The 27,500-nt window shown below is 44.0% G+C and overlaps 1 protein-coding gene across 1 annotated transcript in view; it reads left to right on the top strand.

Annotated features, from left to right (window-relative positions):
• The first annotated feature begins 1,630 nt into the window (after positions 1-1,630).
• Positions 1,631-27,500, top strand: part of skap1 (src kinase associated phosphoprotein 1) — a 93,509-nt gene continuing 67,639 nt past the window's right edge. Inside the window, exons 1-4 of the mRNA XM_063221456.1 lie at positions 1,631-1,859; positions 4,754-4,856; positions 8,668-8,693; positions 18,059-18,175. Coding sequence (XP_063077526.1) covers positions 1,820-1,859; positions 4,754-4,856; positions 8,668-8,693; positions 18,059-18,175 — 286 coding nt within the window. The 5' untranslated portion in view covers positions 1,631-1,819. The remainder of the gene's footprint in view (positions 1,860-4,753; positions 4,857-8,667; positions 8,694-18,058; positions 18,176-27,500) is intronic.

The raw sequence follows: 27,500 nt of genomic DNA, 5'->3' as shown, positions 1-27,500 counted from the left end.
TAATTTGATATTAAATATTAAGAAAATTAGACAAATATGAATGTGGGGTCAATGAAATAAAGGTGAAAGACCTACATGATGCGCTTTCTGTGTCCAGATTATTACATTCTACATTAGGCTATAGTAGTAGGCTACTGTAGCCTGTTGGCAACAAGAACAAGTGGGCCTAGGACCATTAAAAATAGGTCTCCCTTCTTATGTAAAAAGCAAAACCCCCATTGTGTAAACCGCCCACTTCCTGCATGGCTGGGACAGTGCAAATAGTTCATCGAGGTCAACACCAGTTTAGCAGTTTAGCGGGCGACGTTGGCATCAGGTTTTCAGATTTAAAAAAGTGATAAACACTGGCTATTCATATTTTGATGCACACTGCGTTTGTGCAGTGAGATGTGATGTTTCCTCTGGGTAGAGCGTAGGGCCCCCTAGAGGAGGAAGGTGTCGTTACTACACTAACCCAACCCCTGATTTCATTATTTGGTTACCTCTGCCTTGTTTTAAGCTAGATAATGCAGTCGTCGTTGCGTCAAAATAAACGTTTCAATCGTTTTACAGCGACGTCTGTAGCCAGCCAGCGCTCATTTTAGCCCCAGAAATACCGTAGGCTAAGCATATGCCTATGGGCCGGCATTTTATGTAAATAAAAAACACAGTTTTCCCATAATGACAACAGTAAGGGAAAAAGACACATTTTCATGCAAGGAAAAAGGTAAGGACTATCAGCCAGAAAACAGTTAGCCTATTTTTTTTTTAACCTCGTCTGTGATGGACTGGTAGGCCTAGCCTAATTTATTTGTTTCTTTATTTATTTTTAACATCGATTGAACTATAGGCCTACAAACTTTGGCTGTCCTATTTATTATTATAGGCCTGTAGTAAGGTATTTCAAATAGGCTATGACAAATTCTTACCCATTCGTTTTTTAAATATGAGCATGTTTAAGCGCAAGGAAACGCCGAGAAGATGCAAATGACGTACAATTATATTTTGACGTTGTCATGAAAAGTCAACCGGAAATGGGCTATTAAAGGTCACAGAAACTAACAGTAAGTAGAGCCACCAGCATGCCTTCACGGTATCAACTACTACACTGACTCAATTACAAATGTAGCTTGGAGTTTTCTTTGTTTTTCTAATAATCAGCTGTCTGCTTGTTTTTTCTTGTTTACCCAGGAGGATTATGTATGAGAAGTACATCCTTGTTTTCTTTACAATGCTATGGGCTACGATTCATTGGAAACAACATAGGCCACAGAAACATGTGATAGCCTATGTCCATTCAGTTGACAAGCATACACATATGAGACTGGGTGCAGTCTTATGAAACACATGGATCACATAGGATCACCTTTCTTTCTTTCTTTCTTTCTTTCTTTCTTTCTTTCTTTCTTTCTTTCTTCTTAAAAAAACAGCTGAAACAGCTGAAAGCCATTGTTACAGTGAACTTCCTTATCATTGCTGGTTCGTTTCTCTCTGCCACCTCACATCTGTATGAGCGTGGTTTGTGTGTGTGTGTGTGTGTGAGAGAGAGAGAGAGAGAGAGAGAGAGAGAGAGAGAGAGAGAGAGAGAGAGAGAGAGAGAGAGAGAGAGAGAGAGAGAGAGAGAGAGAGTGACGGTGACGGTGAGATCATTTGACAGTTACGGTGTGCTTGTGGCAGCTGTGAAAAGGTGTAGTTGTAGCCGTTAAATTTCAGAAAAAAGACCTTGTGTATGTGTCTGTGTCTGTGTGGTCAGGATCTGTCGACCTTATCATCTCCCAAAACTTCAAAAAAAGACAAGACGTCTCGTCGGGGAGGCCACTTCGTCTGACGAGGTGCAGGAATGGAGCCCCTGCCGGGTGACATCAGACAGCTAATACAAGGTATGAAGACTGGCTGCCATGAGGTCATGGACAAAAGATGACCTTATCACGAACTTTACTTTGATTTCCTACCAGCCTAAATCTATGTTTTTATTTATGGTGATTTTCTTCACTTAACTTTACTTACTTTACTTTTCTTGATGGTAGTTGGACTAAGTTCCGTCTTTGCTGATGGAAAAGCCTCTTTTTTTACTACCTACTTTAACATTTCAGATGTATTTGATCTTGACTTCACGGGTTACTACATAGTGAGGACTGATTATGAAGCCTCATCTCTGTCGACCTTGTTGTTTGCAATGTTTGTTTGCATGGAATTCATATGTGTTTTGAAACCTCTGCCTTAGATGATCACCGTTTCAAGGTACACACATATCTAATCACTTTAGTTAATGTCTCTGGGATGAGATTTAATAAACCTTTTTGCTTGGATTTTGGCTTGTAACTTATTTAACAGCCCTTCCCCGACCACAAAGCATTTGGGACATCATATTTTTTTTATTGATAAGCTGGCTGTGTGGTGGTGTAGTGTATGAATACTCGTGTTTTTACGATCATATAATAAAAGGAAAAGAGGTTTGCAGTGGCAAAGGGAGAGAAATGGGAATACTCGGAAGAGCCTGTTATCTGATTCTCATGCCGGGTACAAAAAACACACACACTCAATCACTCTCTCTCTCTCTCTCTCTCTCTCTCTCTCTCTCTCTCTCTCTCTCTCTCTCTCTCTCTCTCTCTCTCTCTCTCTCTCTCTCTCTCTCTCACACACACACACACACACACTCACACACTCACGTACAAAAGCAGTGTTTGTCAGAGTGGCACACCATCTGCTGAATTTGCATGGGCAAGATCACGTATCTTGATAATGTGTCAAGTATTTGCATGGATCCTCTCCACCATGCACCCAAATGTCTGAATAACTGTCCTCTATCTGTAATAATATTTGCTATCAGACAAATCCTGATATACTGGTGGCAGGAATGTTTCTGTACATTTACCTTATATTAATGAGGGGTTTTCAAATGTTTACAAAACATTACATTACAGCTTTACTGCTGTTCAGCGAGTGGTAGGGGTGGCAATTGGGTATAATTGCTCATACAGAATGGCACTTGTTACTTAACCTTGGGGTTGTGATAGAAACATCTGCTCATTCTTTTAAAGTATTTTTGGGGACTTTTTGCCTTTATTCTTGACAGGAGAGTGACAGACAGGAAATAAGTGGGGAGAGAGAGACGGGGAGGGATCTTCAAATGACCCGGGCCGGAATCAAACCCAGTAACTAGTAACTAGGGGTGGTACGGTTGGCAAAATTCACGGTTCGGTTCATATCACGGTGTCAAGGTCACGGTTTTCGGTTCTCTACGGTTCTTTTTAGTTCATGATAAATGGTGCACTGGGAATATTAAACAATATTTACATAACTGCAGTTATAAAGTGATGATGTGCAAGTTGAATTTGACCTTTTGTATGTGTCTGAGAACTGTCTCTTGTGTTGACCTGCGCTTGCACTTAAACAGTCGTCAGCTGATGTGCGCTGTCTGAGCGTTCCAAATGCCCTCTTTCAATTGGCTGATAGAATGGGACTTATCACTAAATATCCTACATATGGTTTGTATAGGCTTATAATGTGAAAATGGTGTGATTTTAATTGTGTCATCCTCTGTTTGGTCTTATACGCTAATGTTTTAATCAGAGAGACTGGATAAGATACTCCTAGAATCTCTGTTTTACATATTTTTCTGGGCAGTACATGAATTGCGGTTTGCGACGGATTGCACGGTTCGGTTCGGTATGTGTGTGAATTGTACGGTTTCGGTTTTCGGTGCGGTTTGTGCCATCCCTACTAGTAACCCAGTGCCCTACCGTTAGGCCACGGCAGGGCCCTGCTCATTTCTTCTAACTGAAGTGTGCCTTAGATTATATTTTGTTTTCCACAAATACATGCAAATGCTGCGACGCAGTATTTTTGAAATTATATTTCGGAAGGCCATGTAAATTGATTTAATTTTTGAAGAGGTTAATGACTTTTTATGGTTTCACTATTTTATGGCCTTTTATGGCCCACTAGCCTGGCATGCCAGACTGTATAACATACAAAACACGAGGTGTGTTCCAATATGCGACCTTGCATCCTCCACTTGTGCTTGTGGCCTCATACCAGAAAGTAATACGTTGTGATGACATCACTGACAACAGCATTATATTGCGATATCTCACAAAAGCTCAATTGTAAAGTCCTTTTCTCATTTTGAAACAGGATGTTAAATGAAGAATAGTCCCCCAAAAATAGTTTTGACTAGGCTGACACAGGGGAAACTTAATTGTTTTCTCCACGGAGGAGGGGCCAGGAGGCGGGGCGATGCCACAAGCCCAAGTGGAGGACGCGAGGTCGCATATTGGAATGCACCGATAGTCTGCCATGGTGGCACTATTGGCATAACCGTGGGAGCAGGCCGGCTGACCGCTTTAGCTGGGTAATCTGAAAAGCCCCTCCCCTCAAAACACACAATGTAATGGGGACCCGATTCTGGTCCCATTCTCTCCCTGGGCCCAGTACAACTGACCTCTTTGTCTACCAATGCGCAGACTAGGCAACTGCCACCGAATCGGTCCTCTGTAGGGGTCCTCAAATCTCAACTCCTCCATGACAAATACCAGCAAAAAACATTCAAAAGGGCCCCATTTTTACATGTCGTTCAGGGCCCCCAAATGAGTAGAACAGCTACTGCTTCTGCTTCTACTTCTACTTTACACAGCTTTTCCACCCACTGATGAAGGCATCAGCTCAGACATCCGCGTTTGATTCAATCAGCGTTTGATTCAACGCTGCTAACTGTAAATGTGAGAAGAATTTGAAGTCTGATCTTAATTTCCTTCCTTTTTTCATTCTGCAGATTGTGAGTTCTTTGTGACAGGTCTGCAGGATGAGAACCTCAGCAGAGAATGCTTTGAGACGCGGCAGTTGCTGTTGAAGAACTTCCGCGTCATCTACAACAGGTACACAAGTGTGATAGTCTGGAGACTACCTAGCTATGCAATTTCTGGTAGAAAAGGCGTGGTTTACAATTGCCCATGGACGTGACGAATGTAACATCTGGCATGTACGCAGCCCATAGCCAGTCGTTTAATTTGTATCTATTTGAACAAACTGCAAGGTTCTGATAGTCACCCTTTCCACCCCTCTCTGCTCACTTAGGGTAGCTGCCATGTCTTTCAGATCGGAGCGATTGTGCAAAGCAGCATGGGACTTCCCAGGCTTCGTCTCTCACGTTCACACAATATAGAGCGCAAATCAATGCCGCTCCTTCACAGCACAGCACAGTGTTTTTGGTTGGGGTGGGGGTGGTGTTCAATATCCTGATTGCAAATGAGACAATAACTTCTGAATTATGTTCTTGCAAGGTACTGAATAAACCTTTTTGCGATGATATCGCATTGAGATGCTTTTGACTACAAAACACAAGGATAAGCGCACAGGCTAGACATGGCTGCAGCCTAGTTCAAAAGTCAACAATTGCAGATGCAATATTGAAAAATGAATCTGTTATGTTGAATGCAGTTTTAAAGGTACACTGTGCAGGAAATGGTCAAAAAGGGTATTGCAACTATGCTGCTCATTGAAACTGGGCAGCCTATTGCCAAATTTGATCTTTACATTAAAGTTTACTAAGTAATAAACAAATATTTTCCAGTATGGTCCAAGTAGAGTCCTTTTTGCAGCTAAAAATGGCTATTTTTGGAAATTCAAAATGGCGGACCATGGAGAAGATCCCCCTTTTCATGTATGAAAAGTGCAATTTTTCCAGTCATAATGAATACTTAGAATTTGATGGTGGTGGTAAGTATTCATGAAAAAGGTAACATTGGTGAATGGGCAGCATGAATTCTGGAAATAAACAACTAAAAATCTCACACAGTGTCCCTTTAAGTCTTGTTAATACTCCTCCCCACAGCTGACAAATATGTTCTCCTTAATTCCTAGTTTTTAGAGGGGGACACTGTCCTTTCCCTTCCGGGGGGGCCCACAGCAACCTGTAGCCTAGCCGCCCCGGGTCATCTCAATGCGGCCCTGGTGACACATATAGAGATATAGAGTTCAAAATGTGCGGCCCTGGTTACCTTCTATCCACGGCGGAGTGATTATTAGGTGTGATGAGTCTCCGAGGAAGATGTCAGCCTAGACATCCTCCTCCCCCATACCGACGCGTAGAATGCCAGTAGAACGCGTCTCATCCAATCAGATATCGCAAAATAAATTGACCGGATCTAACTATTTTATGAAGAGTATAATAAAAGTGCCACAATGAAGACATGCATTAGATACCACATGACTAAACTTCAAAAACTGAAAAACCATTAGGCCTATGTGAAAATCCATGTTACCTCAGACCCAGCAGAGAGAGAGAGAGAGAGAGAGAGAGAGAGAGAGAGAGAGAGAGAGAGAGAGAGAGAGAGAGAGAGAGAGAGAGAGAGAGAGAGAGAGAGAGAGAGAGAGAGAGAGAGAGAGGCACTCTGCTTCAGAGTCTGCAAAAACTGCACAGGAAGTGTGCTAGCATGCTCATGTTGTGGAATTACACACACACACACACACACACACACACACACACACACACACACACACACACACACACACACACACACACACACACACACACACACACAGCAGGTTTCTTTTTTGAAAATGGAACGGAAATAGAAGTTTTCTTTGAAGGTGTTGGCAAGTTTTCAACAGCTGCGTATAGTAAATACATACCTACAGAAATTGTTCAACCAAAATAATGTAACCATACAGTATAGTGGGCATTACCAGCTGAACTGAATGGACTCTGAAAATGAAATACAAAACATTGCTGTGCTGTTTACATGACTGCCTTTGCTAAATGCACATCGAAGGTTGCACTGTAACACTTCTACAGTGTTTGTGTATGTGAATCATATATAAGAATACATTATTAATACACGTTTTTGTGGCAACAGAGACTGAGACAGTATAGTCTATATATGTGTGTTTTGTGTGTGTTTCATGTTGTAGTGCAGGTTCAGTTTTCTCAAAAATAAGGTTTAGGAACATTTCATATAGATTTTTACAAATTGTGTTTTTCATCAACTACAGACCCCATAGTCTTCGGATCCACCTGTTTCCAATTTATTTCTGAAGTGGAAACGCCCAAAATCCAAGATGGCGGATATATGGTCATATTCTAACACAATTGAATGTAATTGAAAGAAACATGTCATATACATTTTTGGAATTGGTGTTTTTTATATTTCTTACACCCCCTGAACAAAAAACAACCTGTTTCCACCCCCGCCCCTGAAGTTTTAGTACCAAAATCCAAGATGGCTGACATGACATATAGCATAAATTATGTATTTGGTGTTTTAAGGTCTCTAAAGTCATTGTTTTTTTCTTGTATTTGTAATATTCACAATGGATAAAGGACTGTTCAGTCAGCCATTACATGAACTTCATTCAAAAATTATTCAATCTGTTGTAAAAATTCAACATGACATCAGAAAAGGCATTGAACGGCTCTTTTTATGACCAGGTAATGTGTCTTATCCTATTTATTTGTAGGACCCCATCTGAATACAAAACAACTGGTTTTTATTGTCCCTTTAACTTTCAGAAGCAAAATCCAAGATGGCTGACATTATAGCAAAATAAGGACATTTTGGTGTTTTAACCCATTAAGACATGGCATTTTAAATTTGCTGTTACCAGAATGGCACTGACCAAGTCGTAGTGCATTACTAAAGGCCCTGTGTCATGTCATAGTACTGTAGTGCTATGGTAGTTAACTTTCAATGACTATTACAGTGTGTCACAGGAGGTACGGCGTGCATCAAGGGGCTACGGTCTATAAAGCGCTCTGCAGTATTGTACGCCTATTGGTAATATTGTGATAGGCACATAACTGTCATTACATGAAATGTTATTAACATTTATCTCATATTTTGCCAAAATTCAACATGGTGTCCAAAAACCCTTGAACTAGCCAATAACCTAGATCTCCTCTATATCTGAACTGACCCCTGATCTCATACCAAAGAGCATAGTTCTGTGAGCAGAGAGCATGGCGAGATTGTTGGAATTGGATGAATGCAGCATCCCAAGCAGAACATTTGGTTTCATAGCCTTCAGATAAGCTGAAGCCGACCCTGAAGCAACCTTGTAGGCATTGGCCTTGACATAGGAAGCCAAACCAGTGCATATGCAACACTATTGTACAGGTAGCACTGCATAACATTGATTTTGCTATATGAAATGTCGGCCATCTTGGATTTTGTAATGGATTTAGTTTATGTGATGGCTGACTTCAGTCATATAACAAATATTACAAATAAAAGTCAACAATGGATGAATAGACTTAAAAAATACTAAATATACCAATTTTGTCAAATAAGATGTCAGCCATCTTGATTTTCCCACTAAAAAGAGAAGCAAACAAGTGGTTTTCTATGAAATGTTGTCCTGGAAATTAAAAAAAAGATTAGCTGAAGATATTAAATCCTTAAAACAGCATTAATGGCGAATGTTCTGTACACAATGGCAGCCATCTTGGATTTGCCACTAAATATTAAGAAAAAAAAATGGAAACAGGTGGATTTGTATTCTGGGGGGTCCTAGAAGTAAAAAAAATGCTGAATGGAAAAATCTATACGAAATGTTCCTAAACTTACAACTGAACCTGCACTATTGGTGGTTTATAGTGTCCGTGGATTAGGATTCATTAGTGATTAGTGTTGTATTACACATTGCAATTGTAAGGAGGACACAGTATAACACTATTCTGTGTTTTTGCAGATATCCACAGGAGTTTTCCTTTCCATGTAAGTTAAAATTTCAATTTATATTTGAAAATGATTGTGTGTGTGTGTGTGTGTATGTGTGTGGGGTTAATTGTGCTCACATTTAATTGTTTTTTTTTGCGATTATGTAAATGTGTGTGAATGTTCCTAAACATCTACGTGTGAGTGTGAGTGAGTTTTGAAGACTCTTTATAGAAGTGTCACATAGGATAAAAGGACACACAGGGGTGGGCCGACCGGGCAATTGCCCAGAGCAGCACCCGAGATTTTCCCCTGTCGTTATGCCATTACAATACTGTAGAAATGTGGTTGTTTTGTTAGAATCCCTCAACCTTCTTGGTGGTTTTATGAATATTAAAAGTCCTTTGACACAAGGACACTCCGACACGAATCATTTGACCCAGATATGTATCAATAGCTTGACAGGCTGGAACAGTGCATGTGTCACAAAAGCCTCGATATCTCTTGTTTCTTGTTGATTTTTGTGGATACCTGCTTATGCTAGGTGGGCAATGGAGGCACTTACAGACACACGGTTTTCACCGTGTGTCACCGTAGACAGCAAATGTCTGACTGGAGACAGGTGAGCAGATAATAAATTAGGGCTGCACGATTATGGAAAAAATCATAATCACGATTATTTTGGTCAAAATCATAATCACGATTATTAATCACGATTATTGATTTTTGCAGATTTTTTTGAAAATTATAACAAGACGAAATATAACCAAGAATGAATTACATACGGGATGAGCAAAATAAAATGAATTGTAATAATTATGTAAAGGCAATAGCATAAAACTTAAGTGGACAGATTTCTGGCCAGAAACACCAGCCTGTCAGTATGTTCTGGCTTCAAGGACGCTCTCAAAAGTAGGTCACTATTGCCACGATTAAATCAGTATTAAAATTATGAGTTCGATTTCACTATTCACGATTTTGATTATTTTTCGATTAATTGTGCAGCCCTGTAATAAATGCTGTGTTGTTAATGAATTGAAATAACACAGAATGGTGGATGAGCTGCAGTTGGTTAGATAGGTGTGCCTGTCTTTTTGCGCTGAATTCCGACGGATGACAGTTGAGCGGAGAATAGAATGCAGGTGGTGATCAGGGCATGTCAAATGTCATTACACTCCTCCCAAACTTTAGTTTTTAATAAAACGTGCATTTAGTGCTTTGATTTATAAGCGTTTTTTTCCGCTGATTTTTTTGCGTCCGTCCATTGGGGGGGCACGATGATGGTGGGGGTGTCGCCCAGGTCTCCAATGATTGTAGGATCACCACTGGGCGCATGTGTGGGTGTAACCCATGCACGTGTATAACCTGTGTGCATGTAGGCAAATGGCTATAGTGGATGTTTCACTCCGTGCATATGTGTGCTTGAGTGTGGTCCAATGTGTGACCTAAATGCTTCTCTACCACCCTTACTTACCCTCCTCTTCCTCCTCCTTTCTTCCTCTTATCCTCCTCCTTTTTCTCCTCTTCTATTGCTCCTCCTCATCTTTGTCTTCCTCCGTTTCCTCTTCCTCTTCCACTTCCTCCTCCCCCACTTACTTGCCCTCCCATCGCTCATAGCTCTTGCCGGTCAAGTTTGTTTGTCAGCTCCAGTGCTATTCATCTCTGCTTATCTCCCTCTTCAGATAAGACATGACTAATGGACAGGACACAAGCTCTATCTGGCGCTGACATCTAGACTCTGTCACCGATGTGCGTCTACGTATAGAAAAGGCTGGCCCACTGTTCTACAGAGCCCATGGGGCAGGGCTGCTGACGGCTTTGGCCGGGCCCAGGACAAAATCCCTCGCCATACATACAGTACAATGTTCACAGTGAAAAAATATGCAGTGTTATTGAACACTTAGAGAGTACTATGTGATCAAATACACTCTAGAAAATGTTGAATAGACTCTTGAAGTGTTGAATAAATGCTGGAATGAATACTGTGCCATGGACACCCAGTTGGGCCCTGTTTCTCCCTGGGGCCCGAAACAACTGACCCCTTTGTATCCCCTGTCAGCTTCCTTGCCAATAGGACACGAGTTCTATCTCGTTTTGTCATCTAGACTGTCACCGATGTAGAGAAAGGCTACCCTGTGTTTCCAACAAGCCCATAAGCTATTTGCGAGCGATATTTATGTGACAACTGCCAATGAATTGTGCTGTTCAAACAAATGGGTCTGCATGTCTAGCTAACAGTGCTAAGGGGATGATCGATGTGTGTGTGTGTGTGTGTGTGTGTGTGTGTGTGTGTGTGTGTGTGTGTGTGTGTGTGTGTGTGTGTGTGTGTGTGTGTGTGTGTGTGTGTGTTTGACATGTGTGACATGGCATGGCATAGACAGATTTGGGGGGGAGAGAGAGAGAGAGAGAGAGAGAGAGAGAGAGAGAGAGAGAGAGAGAGAGAGAGAGAGAGAGAGAGAGAGAGAGAGAGATGATATGTATGGATTTGGAGATTTTCCTTGTAGAGGTGTAGCCCACGCTGTTGCAGATCGAACCGCCCTTTCACTTCACTTCACCTCACTTCCTGTGTGTGCATGTGCAGGCTGTGACATCCACCGCTACGCCACGGGTGTTGGTGTGTGTGGTCTGCCTGCCAGCCAGAGAGGGCGTCTGATTTGCATGCATAGGCGTGTGTGTGTGTGTGTGTGTGTGTGTGTGTGTGTGTGTGTGTGTGTGTGTGTGTGTGTGTGTGTGTGTGTGTGTGTGTGTGTGTGTGTGTGTGTGTGTGTGTTAGTGTGCGCATGCATGCGTATATAGTGTGTGTGTGTGTGTGTGTGTGTGTGTGTGTGTGTGTGTGTGTGTGTGTGTGTGTGTGTTTGTGTGTGCACATGCATTCATTCCGTATGTGGGTGGACATGTATGCAACATTTTGAGCACATGTTTGTGCATGTTATGCTGTTTTTTTTCCATGTCCCCTCCCCACAACAGAAGGATAGTTACCTGCAGTGTGTGTGTGTGTGTGTGTGTGTGTGTGTGTGTGTGTGTGTGTTGAGCATGCATGCATGAGGGGAAACGAATGCATGGAGGCAAGCATACTCCAGTGTACGTGTGTTCGTGGGTTCATCAGCATACATTATATTACCAGTGTGTGTGTGTGTGTGTGTGTGTGTGTGTGTGTGTGTGTGTGTGTGTGTGTGTGTGTGTGTGTGTGTGTGTGTGTACACACGTGGGTGCATCAGCATACATTATATTACCAAAAGTATTTGCTCACCCATCCAAAGGATCAGAATCAGGTGTCCTATGAAAGATTCAAATTTCAAATCAGGTGTCCCCCATGAAAGATTCGAATTTTGGACCCTCTTGAGCAGGGGCGTAGGCAGAAATAATAAAACAGGTGCGCCCAGAAAAAATTGGACGGGCCCAACCCCAAAGCGTGCAGGTAGATAATATAATATCGTGCTCAAAAATGATACTTTGAAATTGAAATCATAGAAATCACAAAAGATGAACCAGACTTTTGACAAAATGATTAATTATCGCTCAGTGCTATGCCATTAATTCATAGTTCAATGAGGCAGCAGTTGACTGTCAAGTGTGAATGGGGTGGGCTTGGATGTCAAGTGGGCGGGCCCAGGCCCACCCAGGCCCACCCCTGACTACGCCTATGCTCTTAAGGGCTCCTGTCATTGCAGTCAGTGCTTGGGCCCTTATAATCTGAAACACATTTTCTCAGCTAGCGGTGCCCATGCTCCTATACACATAGGGTAGTCATGGGTAAGTGGTTAGGGTGTCATACCTGTAGCCAAAGGGTTGCCGACTTGCCAGCTCGACTCACGACCGGACAGGTTGGTGGGGAGAGTAACTAAGCAGTGCTCTCCACCATTCTGCTCCATGACTGAGGTACCCTGAGCATGGTATCGTCCCGCTGCACTGCTCCCTTTTGGGCGCCATTAGAGGTTGCTCCCTTGCACAGGCGAGGCATAAATGCAGTTTCATTGTGTGTAGTGTGCACTTGTGTGCTGTGGAGTGCTGTGTCACAATGACAATGGGAGTTGGAGTTTCCCAGTTGGGCTTTCCCTTTCACATTCAACTGTCAGCTTTATTATGAGAAAATGGATGAGTTTGGTAGCAACAGCAACTCAGCCGCAAAGTTGTAGGCCACGTAAACTGATGGAGAGGAGTCAGCAGTTGCCGAGGCACATAGTGCAAAGAGGTTGTTGATGTTCTGCGCAGTCAATTGTCACAGAGATCCAAAATTCACGGGACCTTCAGATTAACCAAAGTACCGGTACTGTACACTACAGTATGCAGAGAGCTTCATGGATAGGTGTCCATGACCGAGCAGCTGAATGTAAGCCATACAAACCTGCTAAAGGAAAGTCACTTGTGCGCTAATTGTCTTGGTGCTCACTGTCTATGAGAGTGGATAATAGAAAGCAAACTGATCCACTTCAGAAAGACTAGGCCAGGGACGACTGGTGCGCTCAAATATTTTTTGTTAATTTTTTATTGCGGTGCAAGCATAGCGACTGTCGTTTCGACGCAGTGCGTCTTCGAACAGTAACAATAAAAACTAGATTGCATTTCCTCACTGAAAATGCTGGAGTATGCTTGCCTCCATACATTCGTTTCCCCTCATGCATGCCTTGCCTTCATGCATGCTCAACACACACACACACACACACACACACACACACACACACACACACACACACACACACACACACACACACACACACACACGTGTTGCCGCATGGCAAGCAGCATGCTAATAACAAAAAAATGTTCCAGTCATCCCTGGCCTAGTCTTTCTGAAGTGGACCACTTTGCTTCAAATATATCCCTGTAACAAGCCTTCTGCGTGTGTATCCCCGTATGGAAGTGGAAGTGTGTGTATATCGGCTTTTATGTAGGCCACAGTATGTCTGTATTGAACTTGTCTGCATGTAATACTGGCCCCCCTATTGTATCGCGAGGACGTCTCAAGTCTCGGATGACAATCACTGCTCCAGTCTGGGTCTGCGTGTGTACGTGTGTGTGTGTGTGTGTGCTAGTGTGTGTGTGTGTGCGCGTGTGTGTTTATAATGCTGACTCATTCGTCGAAGCATAAGGAGAGGCTTGTATGTGTGTGAGTGTGCGTGCGTGCGTGCGTGCGTGCGTGCGTACGCGTGCGTGTGTGTGACTGCGTATGTGTGTGTGTGGTCAGACGTTTGGATATGCAGGCTTAAAGCTTCTCCTGTATCCTGCTGTAGTGGAGGGCAGGCCATGTGGAGGGCTCGGGTGACAATCACAGATCTAGTCTGGGGTGCTCTGCTGACCAGTGTTGCCAGATGTGTCTGATCAAATTCCGCCCACAAGGTTCTCAAAAAACGCCAAAATGCGCTAAATTCTGCCCAATTTCAACAAATTGCATTGATTTATATGGGCCCAAAACAGCAGAAAAAAAACACCAAATGGCCCTTTTTTTCCCGTTTTTCCCCGCAGACGGCCATCCCAAGTAGGCCAATATGGCAACACTGTTGCTGACGTGGATTTTGATGTGTGTCACTGTCATCCATGTATCAATGTAACGTTTGTTTGTGTATATTTTATGCTGACTTTCTTGCTTTCTTTCTTTCTTTCGTGTTTATTTGGGGTGCATCTGAGGCGCTGGTTACACGTACATGTATGTGGTAGGGCTTGACATTAACTTTTTCACCCACTGGCCACAGTGGCCAGTGGTTTTCCAGAGTCACTAGCCATTCAGCTATTATACTAACCACATTTTTTAGGTGTTTTTTTTCTTTATCATGATGCTGGACATCTAGATGAGGAGCTGAAGCAAGAAGATGAATGCGTAAATAAATAAAATAGAAACTCAGTTACTGAGCTTTTTCTGGACAAAAAATTGATACACAAAGGGGAAAACACCAGAATATAGGTTACTCTGATATGACATAACCATAGAATACCTGCCAAAATAGTCTAGTGACACTGAAATTATTACCAGCCAGCCAAGTTTTTCCAGAATTTTGCCGGTTGGCAGATGCCAATGTCAAACCTTGGTATGCGGATGCTTTTCATTGGGAGTTTTTATTTTTTGCCACATGTTGTGGCTACAAGTTAACAGATAAAAAAATATCCGCAAACAGGTGCATTTCTAGAAATATCCATACGGGTGGTTGACGTTTAAGGGCGTAACGACCAAAAAAAAAGTTTTTCCAATTCCTGAAAAAATGTATTGAAAAAATTGGAAAAAAATATATAAAAAAATAAAGCACTTAGTGGTCCGTGGAATTTCGCCTAATTTTTGCCATTTGAGAAAATGTGTCCTGCTTCAACAAATTGCATTGGCATGTCACACCGCAGGAAAATGAAGTTGCACCACAGGAAATTCACTGCATTATGGCCATTTTAATCCTTTTGTATACATGACTGACATCTGAGCTCATGCTAACTTGATAATGATATTGTGTTTAATCTTAATATGTGTTTGCTCTTACAGAAGGAAAAAAAGTTAAAGGGGAAGAACGTTTTTTTGCATGTGGGGCCTTATTTCTGGAATAAAACACATCACTCTACACACCCATACCACTTTTTTCCCATTTGGTGCCGTTTGGAAGATATTGTGTCAGACGGTATCCACTCAACGGTAGCCGTAGGGGCATTATAACCAAGCCCATAAATGAGTTGTCCCCACTTTTTAAATGTTGTACAGTTGTGCCATAGTCGAATCAAACATGTACCGCGTCTGTCACACCCCCGCCTACTTAAACTCATTTCTCTCTGAAAAATGCAAGGGAAGGCGGCGCCGTGACGTCATCGTCAACTACTGGTTGTAGCTTGGTCCGCTGTTCCATAGCCTGTCTCTGCCTTCTCCTTTCCAACGGCTCCTCATCTGTATACTCAGGCTCAAAACGATACGGACGGCCATCATACACAGTCATCTTCGAATTCAAAGGCTGTGTCTCAAATCACGCACTTGTGCACTTCAGGCACTGTTTTTCAGTGCTTAGGGTGCTCACGCTGAAAATTTCAGTTGAGCCAGTGCACTGAAAGTGCCAGGATGATCCCCTAACAATGGCGGAAAAATGCAGTGCTTGAATGATGGACACTGCACGCACTAAACGGCGGCCATGTTGACAATGACACAGAGGAAATGTGGCATTCAGTTCAGTAGAAGAGTTTGGTCAACAGTCTCCTAATTCTGTAAGTAATGTTGATGGGACACCAACCTTTTCATGCCAGCCAAAGTATGTGTGATTATTGTCCTTTGGTGTGAAGGAAATACAAGCACCAGATGCAGTGCATTGTAAATAGTAGCCAACTCATATTTTGTCGAGCTAATGCCATGCTCAGCCATCACTTCCAGCGAGGGCACAGTGCATAGTGCTCAAATTTTTCCATGACACTATGCACTAAAGACCTCAGTGCACTGTGTGCACTGTGCACTGACTGTCAGTGCACTGACACAAGTGCGTGATTTGAGACATAGCCACAGTCAGAATCTTCTGCCATCTTCTGTAAAAGAGGACGTTTTCACAGCCTTGCTTGCTAACTGCTTACTTGCAAACACAGACCGCAACAAGCAATGCAATGGCAGCCAGCCTGCTGCTGGTAAACGGTGTCGCCAGCCGATGATGTCACGGCGCCGCCTTCCCTTGCATTTTTCAGAAAGAAATGAGTTAAAGTAGGCGGGGGTGTGACAGACGCGGTACATGTTTGATTCGACTATGGCACAACTGTACAACATTTAAAAAGTGGGAACAACTCATTTATGGACTTGGCCATAATGCCCCTAAGGCTACCGTTGAGTGGATACCGTCTGACACAATATCTTCCAAATGGCACCAAATGGGAAAAAAGTGGTATGGGTGTGTAGAGTGATGTGTGTAATTCCAGAAATAAGGCCCCACATGCAAAAAAAAACAAACTTTCTTCCCCTTTGATATTTATGCAATCATGCCAAATGCTTCATACATTATTCAAAATGTTGTTGGTTATGATATATATATATATATATTTATTATATTCCAGGTTTCATTAATGTTACGGTCAGGACCAGACAGAGGAGGACCACAAATGAGTCACGTTTCTCACAGTTTATTGAGGTTTCAGGGTAAAGGGAGTTAGGAGAGTGCAGGGGTCCGGGAGCCCGTTTGTGTGTGTCCCCCCAGAGACTGAGATGCGTCCGATGGAGCTGGTGGTGGAGGGTCCGGGAGTCCTGGGGGGGAACACACACAAAACAAGGCAAATTAAACAGGGCAGATGTACAGACAGGGGCAGGCAGTAATCGTTGGTCGGAAGATAGAATGGCTGGTCGGTTTACCGGGGTTGGAGATCAGGGTGGTCGTCGGACAGAAGGCAGGTCGGGTTTTCCAGGGCAGAAGATCAAGCAGAGAATCAGGTTGGTCCAGGTTAGTGTTCAGGAGTCAGAGGTAGAAAGCCAGCGAACAGGTATCAGGAACAAGTTTGCAGACGGTCTGGCAGAGAGGAACTGAGAACCAGAGCTTTATATACAGTTGTTAATGGCAGAGTGAATGCAGTGCAGGTGGCTGGCCAATGAGGAGGCAGAGTGAGAACAGGTGTAGTAATTGAGCAGAGCAGAGCAGAGTAAGCAGGAGGGATAATTGAAAGCACTAAGTGCTAGTTACCAGGAATCAGAAGAGAGATGATGACAGTTACAGTCACACCGCAGGATATTTGACATATAAACCATTACATAAATCTTAACAAAAATGTTTCTTCTCATCTAAGACTAATATGAAACATAATGTATCACATCTTCTTTCATTGACATTTGTTTTTTAAAGGAAAAATAACAGTTTTGTAGGTTTTTAACCAATGTTACGAGAAAACAAGGCGTCACGTCTCCCACCCACATATACGTGTAAACGGCTTCCAAGCGTGTTCATGTATATACTATACAGTATGTGTGTCCCGTTATGCTGAATCTGGTGCCTGTCATCATGTATCCCTCTGTAGTGGAGTCTGGTGTGGATGACAAGCCCAGCTCCAGTCTGGGGTGCTCTGCTAACGTGGATTTTGATGTGTGTCACTGTCATCCATGTGTCCATGTAGCGTCCATTTTTGTGTTTGTGTCCATTTTATGCTTTCTTTCTGTTGTGTTTACTGTATTTGGGGTGAATCTGAGGTGCTGGATACTGTTGAGGATATTTTTAACGGCAGATGTTTTTTTTGTATCCATTAACGTTTAAAAACGCCATGTGGATAAAAATAAAGACTCCATCCATAAAAATCCATGTACATGTAAAGAGCTTCTAAGTGTGTAGTACATGTAAGCCCTACAGTAGACCTATGTGTGCCCCGTTAGGGATAAAAAGAAAAACTCCATCCATAAAAATCCATGCACATGTCAGCAGCTTCTAAGTGTGTTCATGTACTATACATACAGTGTGTGTGGCCCGTTATGCTGAGTGTTGTGCCTGTCATGTGTTCCTCTGTAGTGGAGGGAGGCCATGAGGAGGGCTCGGATGACAATCGCAGCTCCAGTCTGGGGCGCTCTGCTCCCTCCGACGACCTCTCAATGGGCTCAGACTACCAGGACGAGGGGGCACCCGAGTGTGAGTACTGCTAACCATATCATTATTCTGACCTCTCTCTCTCTGTGTGCGTGTGAGTGTGTGTGTGTTTCTCTGTGTGTGTGCGTGTGTGTGTGTGTGCGTGCGTGCGTGCGTGTGTGTGTGTGTGTGTGTGTGTGTGTGTGTGTGTGTGTGTGTGTGTGTGTGTGTGTGTGTGTGTGTGTGTGTGTGTGTGTGTGTGTGTGTGTGTGTGTCTCTATGTGTCTCTCTCTCTCTCTCTCTCTCTCTCTCTCTCTCTCTCTCTCTCTCTCTCTCTCTCTCTCTGGGGGGGTGGTGTGTGTGTGTGTGTGTGTGGGTCTGTGTGTGGGTCTGTGTGTGTGGGTCCATGTGTGTGCACATATATTGGTGTATGCACGTGTGGGGTCCTTGTTTCTATGTGTATTGCCTGTATGTGTGTAGCTACAGTATGTGTACATCCATGTCTGCTCATAAGAGCCGTGTCATTGCCTCTGACGTTGTGTGAGAGAGCCCTCTCTACATTGGCTGTGGCGGCTGTTGTGTTTGTACTATGTGGACCGGTGTGTTCAGCAGTCAACACGTCCCTTGTAGACCCTAAACATGCCTGGTGCCTTATTGCTTTGGAGGAGCCGACGCTTCATTTGAAGATGGAGGGAGATCAAGTTGTGCAACAGACTTTTTACTGTGGGGAGCATCATGTAATAAAAGGCAGTCTCTTCTAGTCTTATGGGTCCATGCACTGGAGGTGTCTAGTTACAGGTCGCCCCCTAGTGCTTTCCCACGGTACTACAGACGGTACTTGCAGACCGTGATCAGGCAAATGCTTTTTTTGTATAGTGCATTTGAAACACGAAAGCAGTGCTTACTTGACAGTAGTAGCAAGGAATGTACAGAATTATAGAATAAGCATAAAAGAAAAGTAGCTTAAAGTTTTCTTGTGCATGTGAAAGCACACGAAAACACAAAACAAAATGAGTAATAGAATGAATAAATAGCATTAGAACAAAGCATTTGAAAACAGACTCCAAAAGCCCAGCAGCATGAAAGATGGGGGGAAGGGAGAGAGGAAGGAAAGAAGGAAGGAGATGTCTATGGGATGCTCCAGGAGAAGAAAAGTGAGGCAGAGCTCCCTCCAGTGGCCAGTTCAATCATTACAGCACACCCCATTCAGCAGACACTTCTATCCAATGTGACTGAACAACAGAGAAGATAAATAACAGCATTGGGGAGATGGGGGAGAATAAATAACACTCAGCCATAACAAGACAAAACAACAGTTGAGTATGTTGGGTTTGTTTTGATGGAAACTAATGGGAAGAGAAAAAAATAGTTGAGCGAGATTTTTGTTATTTCAGCATTTGAGGGATAATGAGAACAGTATGAGCTGGACTGGTTTTAAAGAAGCAGAGTGTAAGGCAATGGTGCAGCCTCTTACTGCAGATTGGCCTGTGGATGAGACTATTTACTCTTTACTGAAAATACGCAGCTACTGTACATCATAACAGCATTGCTATGACATTACTGAGAGCCTTAAATAACGGATTAAGACTTAGTCATTAGTATTTTGGTGACTGCGAAGTTGTAACATAGGCTCTGCACAAAAGGGCTAAGGCAGTGGTTTAAGAACGATATTCTTCTGTCCTGACTTTGGAGGACATACAGAGGCTGTCCTGTGCTATGCACTGTAAATTCTGCTAATTCAACACCCACAACACAGTACGACTTACACTCTTGGGTGTTGAATTCAACTCTAAGTGTTGAATTAATACTACAAAATGTGCTGTATTGGCTGGTAGACATCTGGACCTTCTGGGTCCTTCTGGACCTCTCTGGGTTTTCCACTCTATCTGGTTGCTGGAGGATTAATGTCCATTCTCACATGCTTTCTTTTTAGGCGAGAGGCTACGTATGAATGGCTGTGTACAAATGAAGGAGTGTGCATGTGGCGTAATTGTGCATTGAATGGAAACATATTGTAAACTGTGTATGCAATATTGTATAGCGTATATGGATCGGGAATGACATAGCGACATAGCGAGCTAGAGAGAGGGAGAGAGAAAGAGAGAGAGAGAAGCGGAGGAGAAAAATCATTCTTCCAGTCTGTAAAATAGGCAAAGTAAATCTGGAAGGGGGGGGGGGGGCTCCATGCTTTGCGTGTGTACGTGTGTGAGAGAGGCACTCTGGGTGAGTATGTGTGTGTGTATGTATGGGGTGGTTGGTGGTAGTGGTAGTAGTAGCTGTGGTGGTGGCAGGCAGGCAGGCAGGCATGGAGGCAGCAGGCTGGTTTCTATCACTCAGCTTTGGGGGAGGCAGGTCCACCATGCTAGCCAGCCGTATAGCTCCAGGCCAAGGGTGGATTGTGGGTGGTTGGGGTGCTGGAGTGATGGGTGTTGGGTGGTGGTGGTGGTGGAGGGGGTCCAGGGGCCGTGACTGATGATGCCTCCGCTCGCCTGGCCTCCCAGCTGGGATGGAAACACAACCCCGGACCTGAGGGCCCGCGTCTGGCTCTTCCCGAGGATGATTTGTCATCGGACGGACAGGGAGCGAGCATGCAAGCAAGCAAGCAGGCAAGCAGGCCAGCAAGCAAAGAAAGCGAGGGAGCGAGCAAGCCAGCCAGCCAGCCAGCAAGCCAGTGAGGGAGGGAGTGAGAAAGAAAGCAAGCAAGCGTTCCTTGTTGCCAGCCAGCAGCCTGAGAGGAGGAGGAGTGAGGAAAAGGAGGGAGAAGGGAAGAGAAAAGAGCGGGAGAGAGAGGTAGTGCAACAATTTGTTTTAAAAATAAGGCGAAAGAAAAAAGAAACAGCACTAACATGCTGCCTCAATGCATCATGGGAATGCACTATGCGTGTACATGTCCACCCCCCCCCCCCCCCCCTTACCGCATCCTTTCTCCCTCCACTCCGACAACCAACCTCCCCCTACACCCCTACACCCCTACACCCGTACACCCATACGCCACCCACCCTATTTTCCGTCACCATCAAACACCGGCTGGGTTTTCCTCCCATTCTCTCTCTTGTCTCCGTACAACCCCCCCCCCCCCCCCCCCCCCAGCCTCAGTTTGACTCTCTTACTGCGCGATGATGAGGGGGCAACGGGAGTTCAGAGTTCATCTGCTGTTCACCCTCTTGGGAAACGACATGATCCTAACCCACTTCAGACACTTACCTCCCAATTTCACAAGGGGGATGTTGTGATTGTTAGTAGTCGTGGTACGTATACTGTTACTGGTAATTGGGTGGAAGTGCAGATATCGCTCTAGATTTTCGCTTCTAACGAGTTTACACGAAATTCGGGAATATTTCTAATTTTGTCCATTTCCTGCGAATTGTGCCTATCATGTGGTATTAGCTGGGGGTGCAGATATCGCTCTAGATTTCGCTTCTAACGAGTTTACACGAATTTCGGGACTATTTTTAATTTTGTCGATTTTCTGCGATTTGTGCCCGTGGTGTGGTATTAGCTGGGGGTGATGTGATAAAATGAAAGCTGGGTGAATTTGTCTGATTTGATGATCACAGTGAGGTTGCGGTGCTGCATGTCAGCAGAGGTTTTATACGTCAGATATCAATTATAAATAAAATAAAATATATACAGATCATATAACTGGTGTTCTAAATGGTCCCCAGTGCACGTATGACTATGATATATACTGTAAATGCTATAAAATATAACTGATGTAGTGTGAATCATGTGGTGTGTTAAAAACGTTGTATGTGGTCCCTAAAATACACTACACAACACCGTTCCTGAATCTCTTTTATTACTGTAGTAAATGATTTATAAATCATGTAATATTATTTTTTTTTAAGTTATATGTGGTGCCTAAATGCATTATGAAATAAAGGAATTTCATTAATAGTCGAAGTGTATAAGCTTTCCTGCAATTAAAGAATTCTAATTTCTACACTTTACTCAGAGCGGCGTTAGCTCTACTCCTGAATCCCTTTTCTTTAGAAAAAAAGGATTTATAATTGGCGTATAAACTCTACACTGCGCTGTGTTAACGCTTCTCCCTCAATCTGCTTTTCTTGTGGACGTTTGACCTCTCTCACTACAACACAGGCTATGACCCATAGATCCTGTGTCTCCATATGACCTGTGACAAAGCTATTGTTATCAATGTCTCTCTCTCTCTCGCTCTCTCTCTCTCTCTCTCTCTCTCTCTCTCTCTCTCTCTCTCTCTCTCTCTCTCTCTCTCTCTCTCGCTCTCTCTCTCTCGCTCTCTCTCGCCAGCTAGACGCTACGCTAATTAGCTTGTATGTTAGCGCAATGATCTGAGACGCAACACTCTTCTTCTCATTCCCTCCCAACTTCAATGCATGCCATAGTCAACCATGACCCCCTCAACCTCTCTCCACCCTCCCTTCTCAGTCTCTTCATCCTTCACGTTTTTTTCTATGTGTGTGTGTGTGTGTGTGTGTGCGTGCGTGCGTGCGTGCGTGCGTGCGTGCGTGCGTGCGTGCGTGCGTGCGTGTTTGTGTGTATGTGTGTGTTTGTTGGGGTTACATTGGTGGCACGAGGGAAAGGCTAGGTCACCGATTACTCCCCACGCCCCCCACGCCCCCACCCCACCTCTGATGTCCTTTAATGGGACTCCCCTCAGCGTGCGAGAGTTTGGCCCCTTCAGCGTGTTGGAGGTGGTGGTCCGACTCCGAAACCTGCTCTGGGGGAGGTTAGCATCTGTTGAATGGAAATGTGTCGTCCTTTCAATAAAGATAATAACAGTCGGGGGGCAAGCGAAGTTCAGGGGTTCACTTAAGGTTCATCTCGATCACAACCTCCAATCGAACCACCGCTGTCTTGCTGTCTTCTTTCTGCCTTCGTATTTTAGACTCTGTGGGTGGTGGGGGAGTGGGCTGAAGGGGGGGCTCAAGAAAAAAAAAATGAGACCTTGATATGTGTGTGTGCCTGTGCGCACAACAGGAACAAATATGGGGCACGGAAAAATATTGCGTACTTTTCCGCTCTTACATAAATTCTGCAATGCTTCGCTGCTCCGTTTTCATACAGCTCTCTACATCATGCTGAGAGCACGAGCACCCGACTGCAACATTTCGTTTCGTTTTTTTTGCTCCATTTTGCGGCGCTTGCCCCCCCCCACACCCCCATCTCCCAGTGTGATGCTATCACTAGAGTGACAATTTTTCTGCCTTCGCCCTTTGAGATTGAGGTCAGAAGTGAAAACAAAATGGAGGCAATGCAGTGACTAGGTAGATCCTCTAAAGCAGCGGTTCTCAAAGAGCGGTCCGGGGACCCTTTGGAGAGTTTGCCAGTGGGGTTGTGAAAAAGTTTGTTACAAATGCAATTGGAGGAAATGGAAGTAGTACAGCAGAGCAGTTACTGTATAAGTACATATCTGTGTTCTTTTAACGCTTGTGGGGAGATAACGAGTAGCCCATTAGTAGCCTGACTCTTGCCAGCCCCTTGTGTATTTTCACTCAGCTTCGTGAGATCACACAAGGGTCTGGAGGACCTTCGCATTCGCTCTGGGGGGCAGCCGTGGCTTAGTGGTTAGGGAGTTGGTCTTTCAAGGGGTTGCAGGTTTGAATCCCACCTGACCCCTCCCTACATCTCCATCCATGGCTGAAGTGCCCTTGAGCAAGGCACCTTACCCCACATTGCTGTAACCAATACCCTGAACCAAGGGAGTAACTTTGACTTTGACATTGGTGGGGACACAAAATTGGTGGGGGTTCTCGGTTCTCCCCCGAGAAAATTTAGAAAATACAATGGTTAAAAGTACAATTTTAACGCAATATGTGAATGTATTAGCCTATGAATTAATGTAGCTCAATGGTTTTAGAGGGGGATGATTTTTGACCATTTTCATTGTGTCTGTGTGTGTGGGGGGGGGGGGGGGGGGGGGGGGCGGGCTGATTACCAATCAAAAGTTCATGGCACACAGATGTTATATCAATGAGCAGATGATATGTCAACCAGCGTTCCTTAGGAAGTTGGTCTTTCAATCACACGGTTGCAGGCTTAAATCCCACCCTTAGGCTACCTCTGTTTACACCTCCATCCATGACTGGAGTGAAATTGACCAAAGCAGCTAGTTCTGATACAACATTGCTCCAGAGACTGTTACCAATAACATATAAGTAGCTTTGGGTTCAAATGTCAGCAAAGTGGTATTGCCTAACATGAAAATGATCACCAGTTCTGCCAATAGGCCTAGCCTACTCACTTTATTGACATTTAGGCCTATTTTAACAGCAACAAAAATGACACTGACATTTGCAAACCTTTTCTTGAAATAAGCTTGCATGTTTTTTTAAATAAAAAATAAATAAGACCCGGCCCAGAATTTTTTTTGGGTTCCGGTGCCGACTGACCCTTTTTATCCTCCAAAATTAGCGATGCTGTGTGGACTGTTGTAGCCTACATACAAAACAACACATTCTCATAGGCTAACTCCCTATCTCTCGCTTTCTCCCTGCCTGTAGCTGCGTTTGCATCATAGCAGCCTACAGGCAACACACGTGCGCGTGCAAGTGTCTTTGCGCAGCGCGTCTTGACAGAAATCCCAGCGATGTCACCACATAGTTGCGCACCAACTGTGTCACGTTGTAGGCGAATTTTAATGCTACAACATACCAGTTAGCTTTGTAGCCCTTCTACATGACCGAAATGCAATACAACACAATGAGTAGGTGTAGGCCTATCTGCGATTTTTGAATGATGTTGGTTACATACTCTTCATGGAAGAAGGCTTCCATTTCAGCCGCGTTGGATGTTCAGCGAGATCAGAACCAAGTCGCAGCAATTAGTCTAGGCTACTCAAGTAGTCCTACAGCTAAATAGCCTGTAAAACCAAGTCAGGTTAATTTAATATGAAATAAGGGAAATGTTTTGCCGAAGTGTAGCCTTCCTTTAGGAACTCTTTCATTTACCACATGGGTCGCGTTAACAGAGGTTTGTCCGACGGATTTTTTTTTAAAAGGAAGACTGAAGATTCTGAAGCCTGCCCGTCCTTTCGACGGTAGTTTAAATAGGCTACACCCGTATTAGTAGATCAAGTGTGCATTTCAATTCGTTATTATCTGCGCTGCGCAGATACCACATTTCTTCTTAAATAGGCCACTTTATCCTTCACCTTTCTCCGCCTCTCTCTGCTTGTCACGCAACTATTACGCATCTGCAGGGCTCCGGTCCCTGCACCCAAATAGTGAATTAGAAATTGCCGATGATGTCGGCACAACTGTTGGAATAGGCTAATTAAGATTCAGAACCGTTTGTAGTCTATACCTAGGACTAGGCTACTACATTTCTCCACAATCTGATTTAATGGCAGGGCGAAGTTATCCCTCTATCACATTTCATAAAAGTTTTCATAAAAAGTTTTTTTTTTCATATCATATACTCAGGCGTCGCCACAAACTCCTCGCTTGAAACAAAAAGTACTGTAGGCAGGCCTATGTACCAGAAATAGTAACGCACGGTGTCTTACATAAGTAACTTTAATCTGACGTTTTGAAATGGTAGTTGTTAGACTAGGCCTACTCGTTACTGAAAAAAAGTAGTGCGACTACAACGTTACCGGCAACACTGGTCGTGATTACACAGTAGGGGGCTAAATATTGGTGGGGACGTGTCCCTACCGTCCCCACCATAAATTACGCCCATGCCCTGAACAATGGTAACTGTGAGTTGCTTTGGGTAAATGAAAGCGTCAGCTAAGTGTAATGTAATGTAATGTAATCCCAAGCCAAAACAAGAGGTCAGTATTGCGGATTTTCAGAGATGTGATATAGTTAAAATGTAACCCTTAAATACACGGCATTATAAATTAGCTGTTACCAGCATGGCAATGATCAAGTCGTAATATATTACTAAAGGCCCTGTGCACTGTGATAGTAGTGCAGTGACGTGCGCTGGGATTTATGGCTGGTGAGGCAACTTTTTCAATATCAGATTTTCAAATAAATAATTGCCAAATAGGCCTACCGACAAGTTCCATATGTCATAGCAGCTTTCTTAACATAAGGTAGGCCTACATATTTTGACATAAGCTTACTGCATTTCCGCAGAGAAAATGCTATTAGATCTCTCTCTCTCTCTCTCTCTCACACACACACACACACACACACACACACACACAGGATTCAAACAGTGGTCTCACATAAACTACACAGCACCAATGTGGACAGCAGAGCAGAGGAGAGGAGAGTAGTGGAGAGGAGAGGAGAGAAGAGGAGAGGAGAGGAGAGAAGGGGAGGGGAGAGGAGAGGAGGAGAGAAGGGGAGAGAGGAGATGAGAGAGGAGGAGAGGGGAGGAGAAGAGAGAGGAGAGGAGATGAGAGGAGAAAGGAGGAGGAGTGGAGAGGAGCTCAAGGAGAGGAGAGGAGAGGGAGAGGAGAAGAGAGAAGAGGAGAGTAGATGGGAAAAGAGAGGACAGGAGAGGAGATGGGAAAAGAGAGGAGAGGGGGAGAGGAAAGGAGAGAAGAGAGGAGAGGGGGAGAGGAAAGGAGAGGAGAGGAGAGGAGAGGAGAGGAGAAGAGGAGGGGAGGTGAGGGGAGAGTAGTGGAGAGTGTAAGCTCCTTCACAGCCCACTGCTCACACACACACACACACACACAGGATTCAAACAGTGATCTCACATTCCACACAGCAGCAGCAATGTGGACTGAGCATCACGGCGGATGCTCAAGACACACAGGATTCAAAACCGGTGTGATGGCTTTTGTGATACGAACTGGATTCTCGTGCACACACACACACACACACACACACACACACACACACACACACACACACACACACACACACACACACACACACACACACACAGGATTCAGTGGTCCAGACTCGGCGTTGGCGCAGGGGGCGTAGGTAAACAACGGTGGGGCAGTGCCATTTAACAAGTTTGAGTCAAGTTCACCATATAACTGGCGGCAGAGTCACGTTTAGTTCTACCTAGGCTACCTACTGCACAGGCTGCGCTACTAGGCCTGCTAGGCATACTCCTCCTCCCTACACCAATATGTCTGTTAGAAAGGTGGACACCACATTCAGATCAGACGCGATATGTGTCCAGGATTATACTGTATTTTTAAAGGCCGTCAAGATACAAGGCCATTCTCAGTGTTTTCTGGTCTTTGAAAGAGGGGACGCTGATAACCCCAAGCCACACGAGCATTTTGGACAAAAATGCTCTTATGGTGAATTTTGAGGTCTGCTTATCAGCGTTCCTTTCACTCCACCACTCGAAAATACAGATCCGATGCTTGCGTTGTAATAGGCTACCGCTTACACAGCAACAATTCACAGTATGCATTCAACAACAGAATATCACCCCACCGGGATGATCCTTCTGGTAGCCTGTGAAATAGATAATGAAGCCAGACGTG

This window comes from Engraulis encrasicolus, chromosome 17 (assembly GCF_034702125.1).
Source record: "Engraulis encrasicolus isolate BLACKSEA-1 chromosome 17, IST_EnEncr_1.0, whole genome shotgun sequence".
In the NCBI taxonomy this organism is placed as follows: domain Eukaryota; kingdom Metazoa; phylum Chordata; class Actinopteri; order Clupeiformes; family Engraulidae; genus Engraulis; species Engraulis encrasicolus.
The sequence above is the reverse complement of the archived record's forward strand: the minus strand, read 5'-3'. Positions and strand labels throughout refer to the sequence as shown.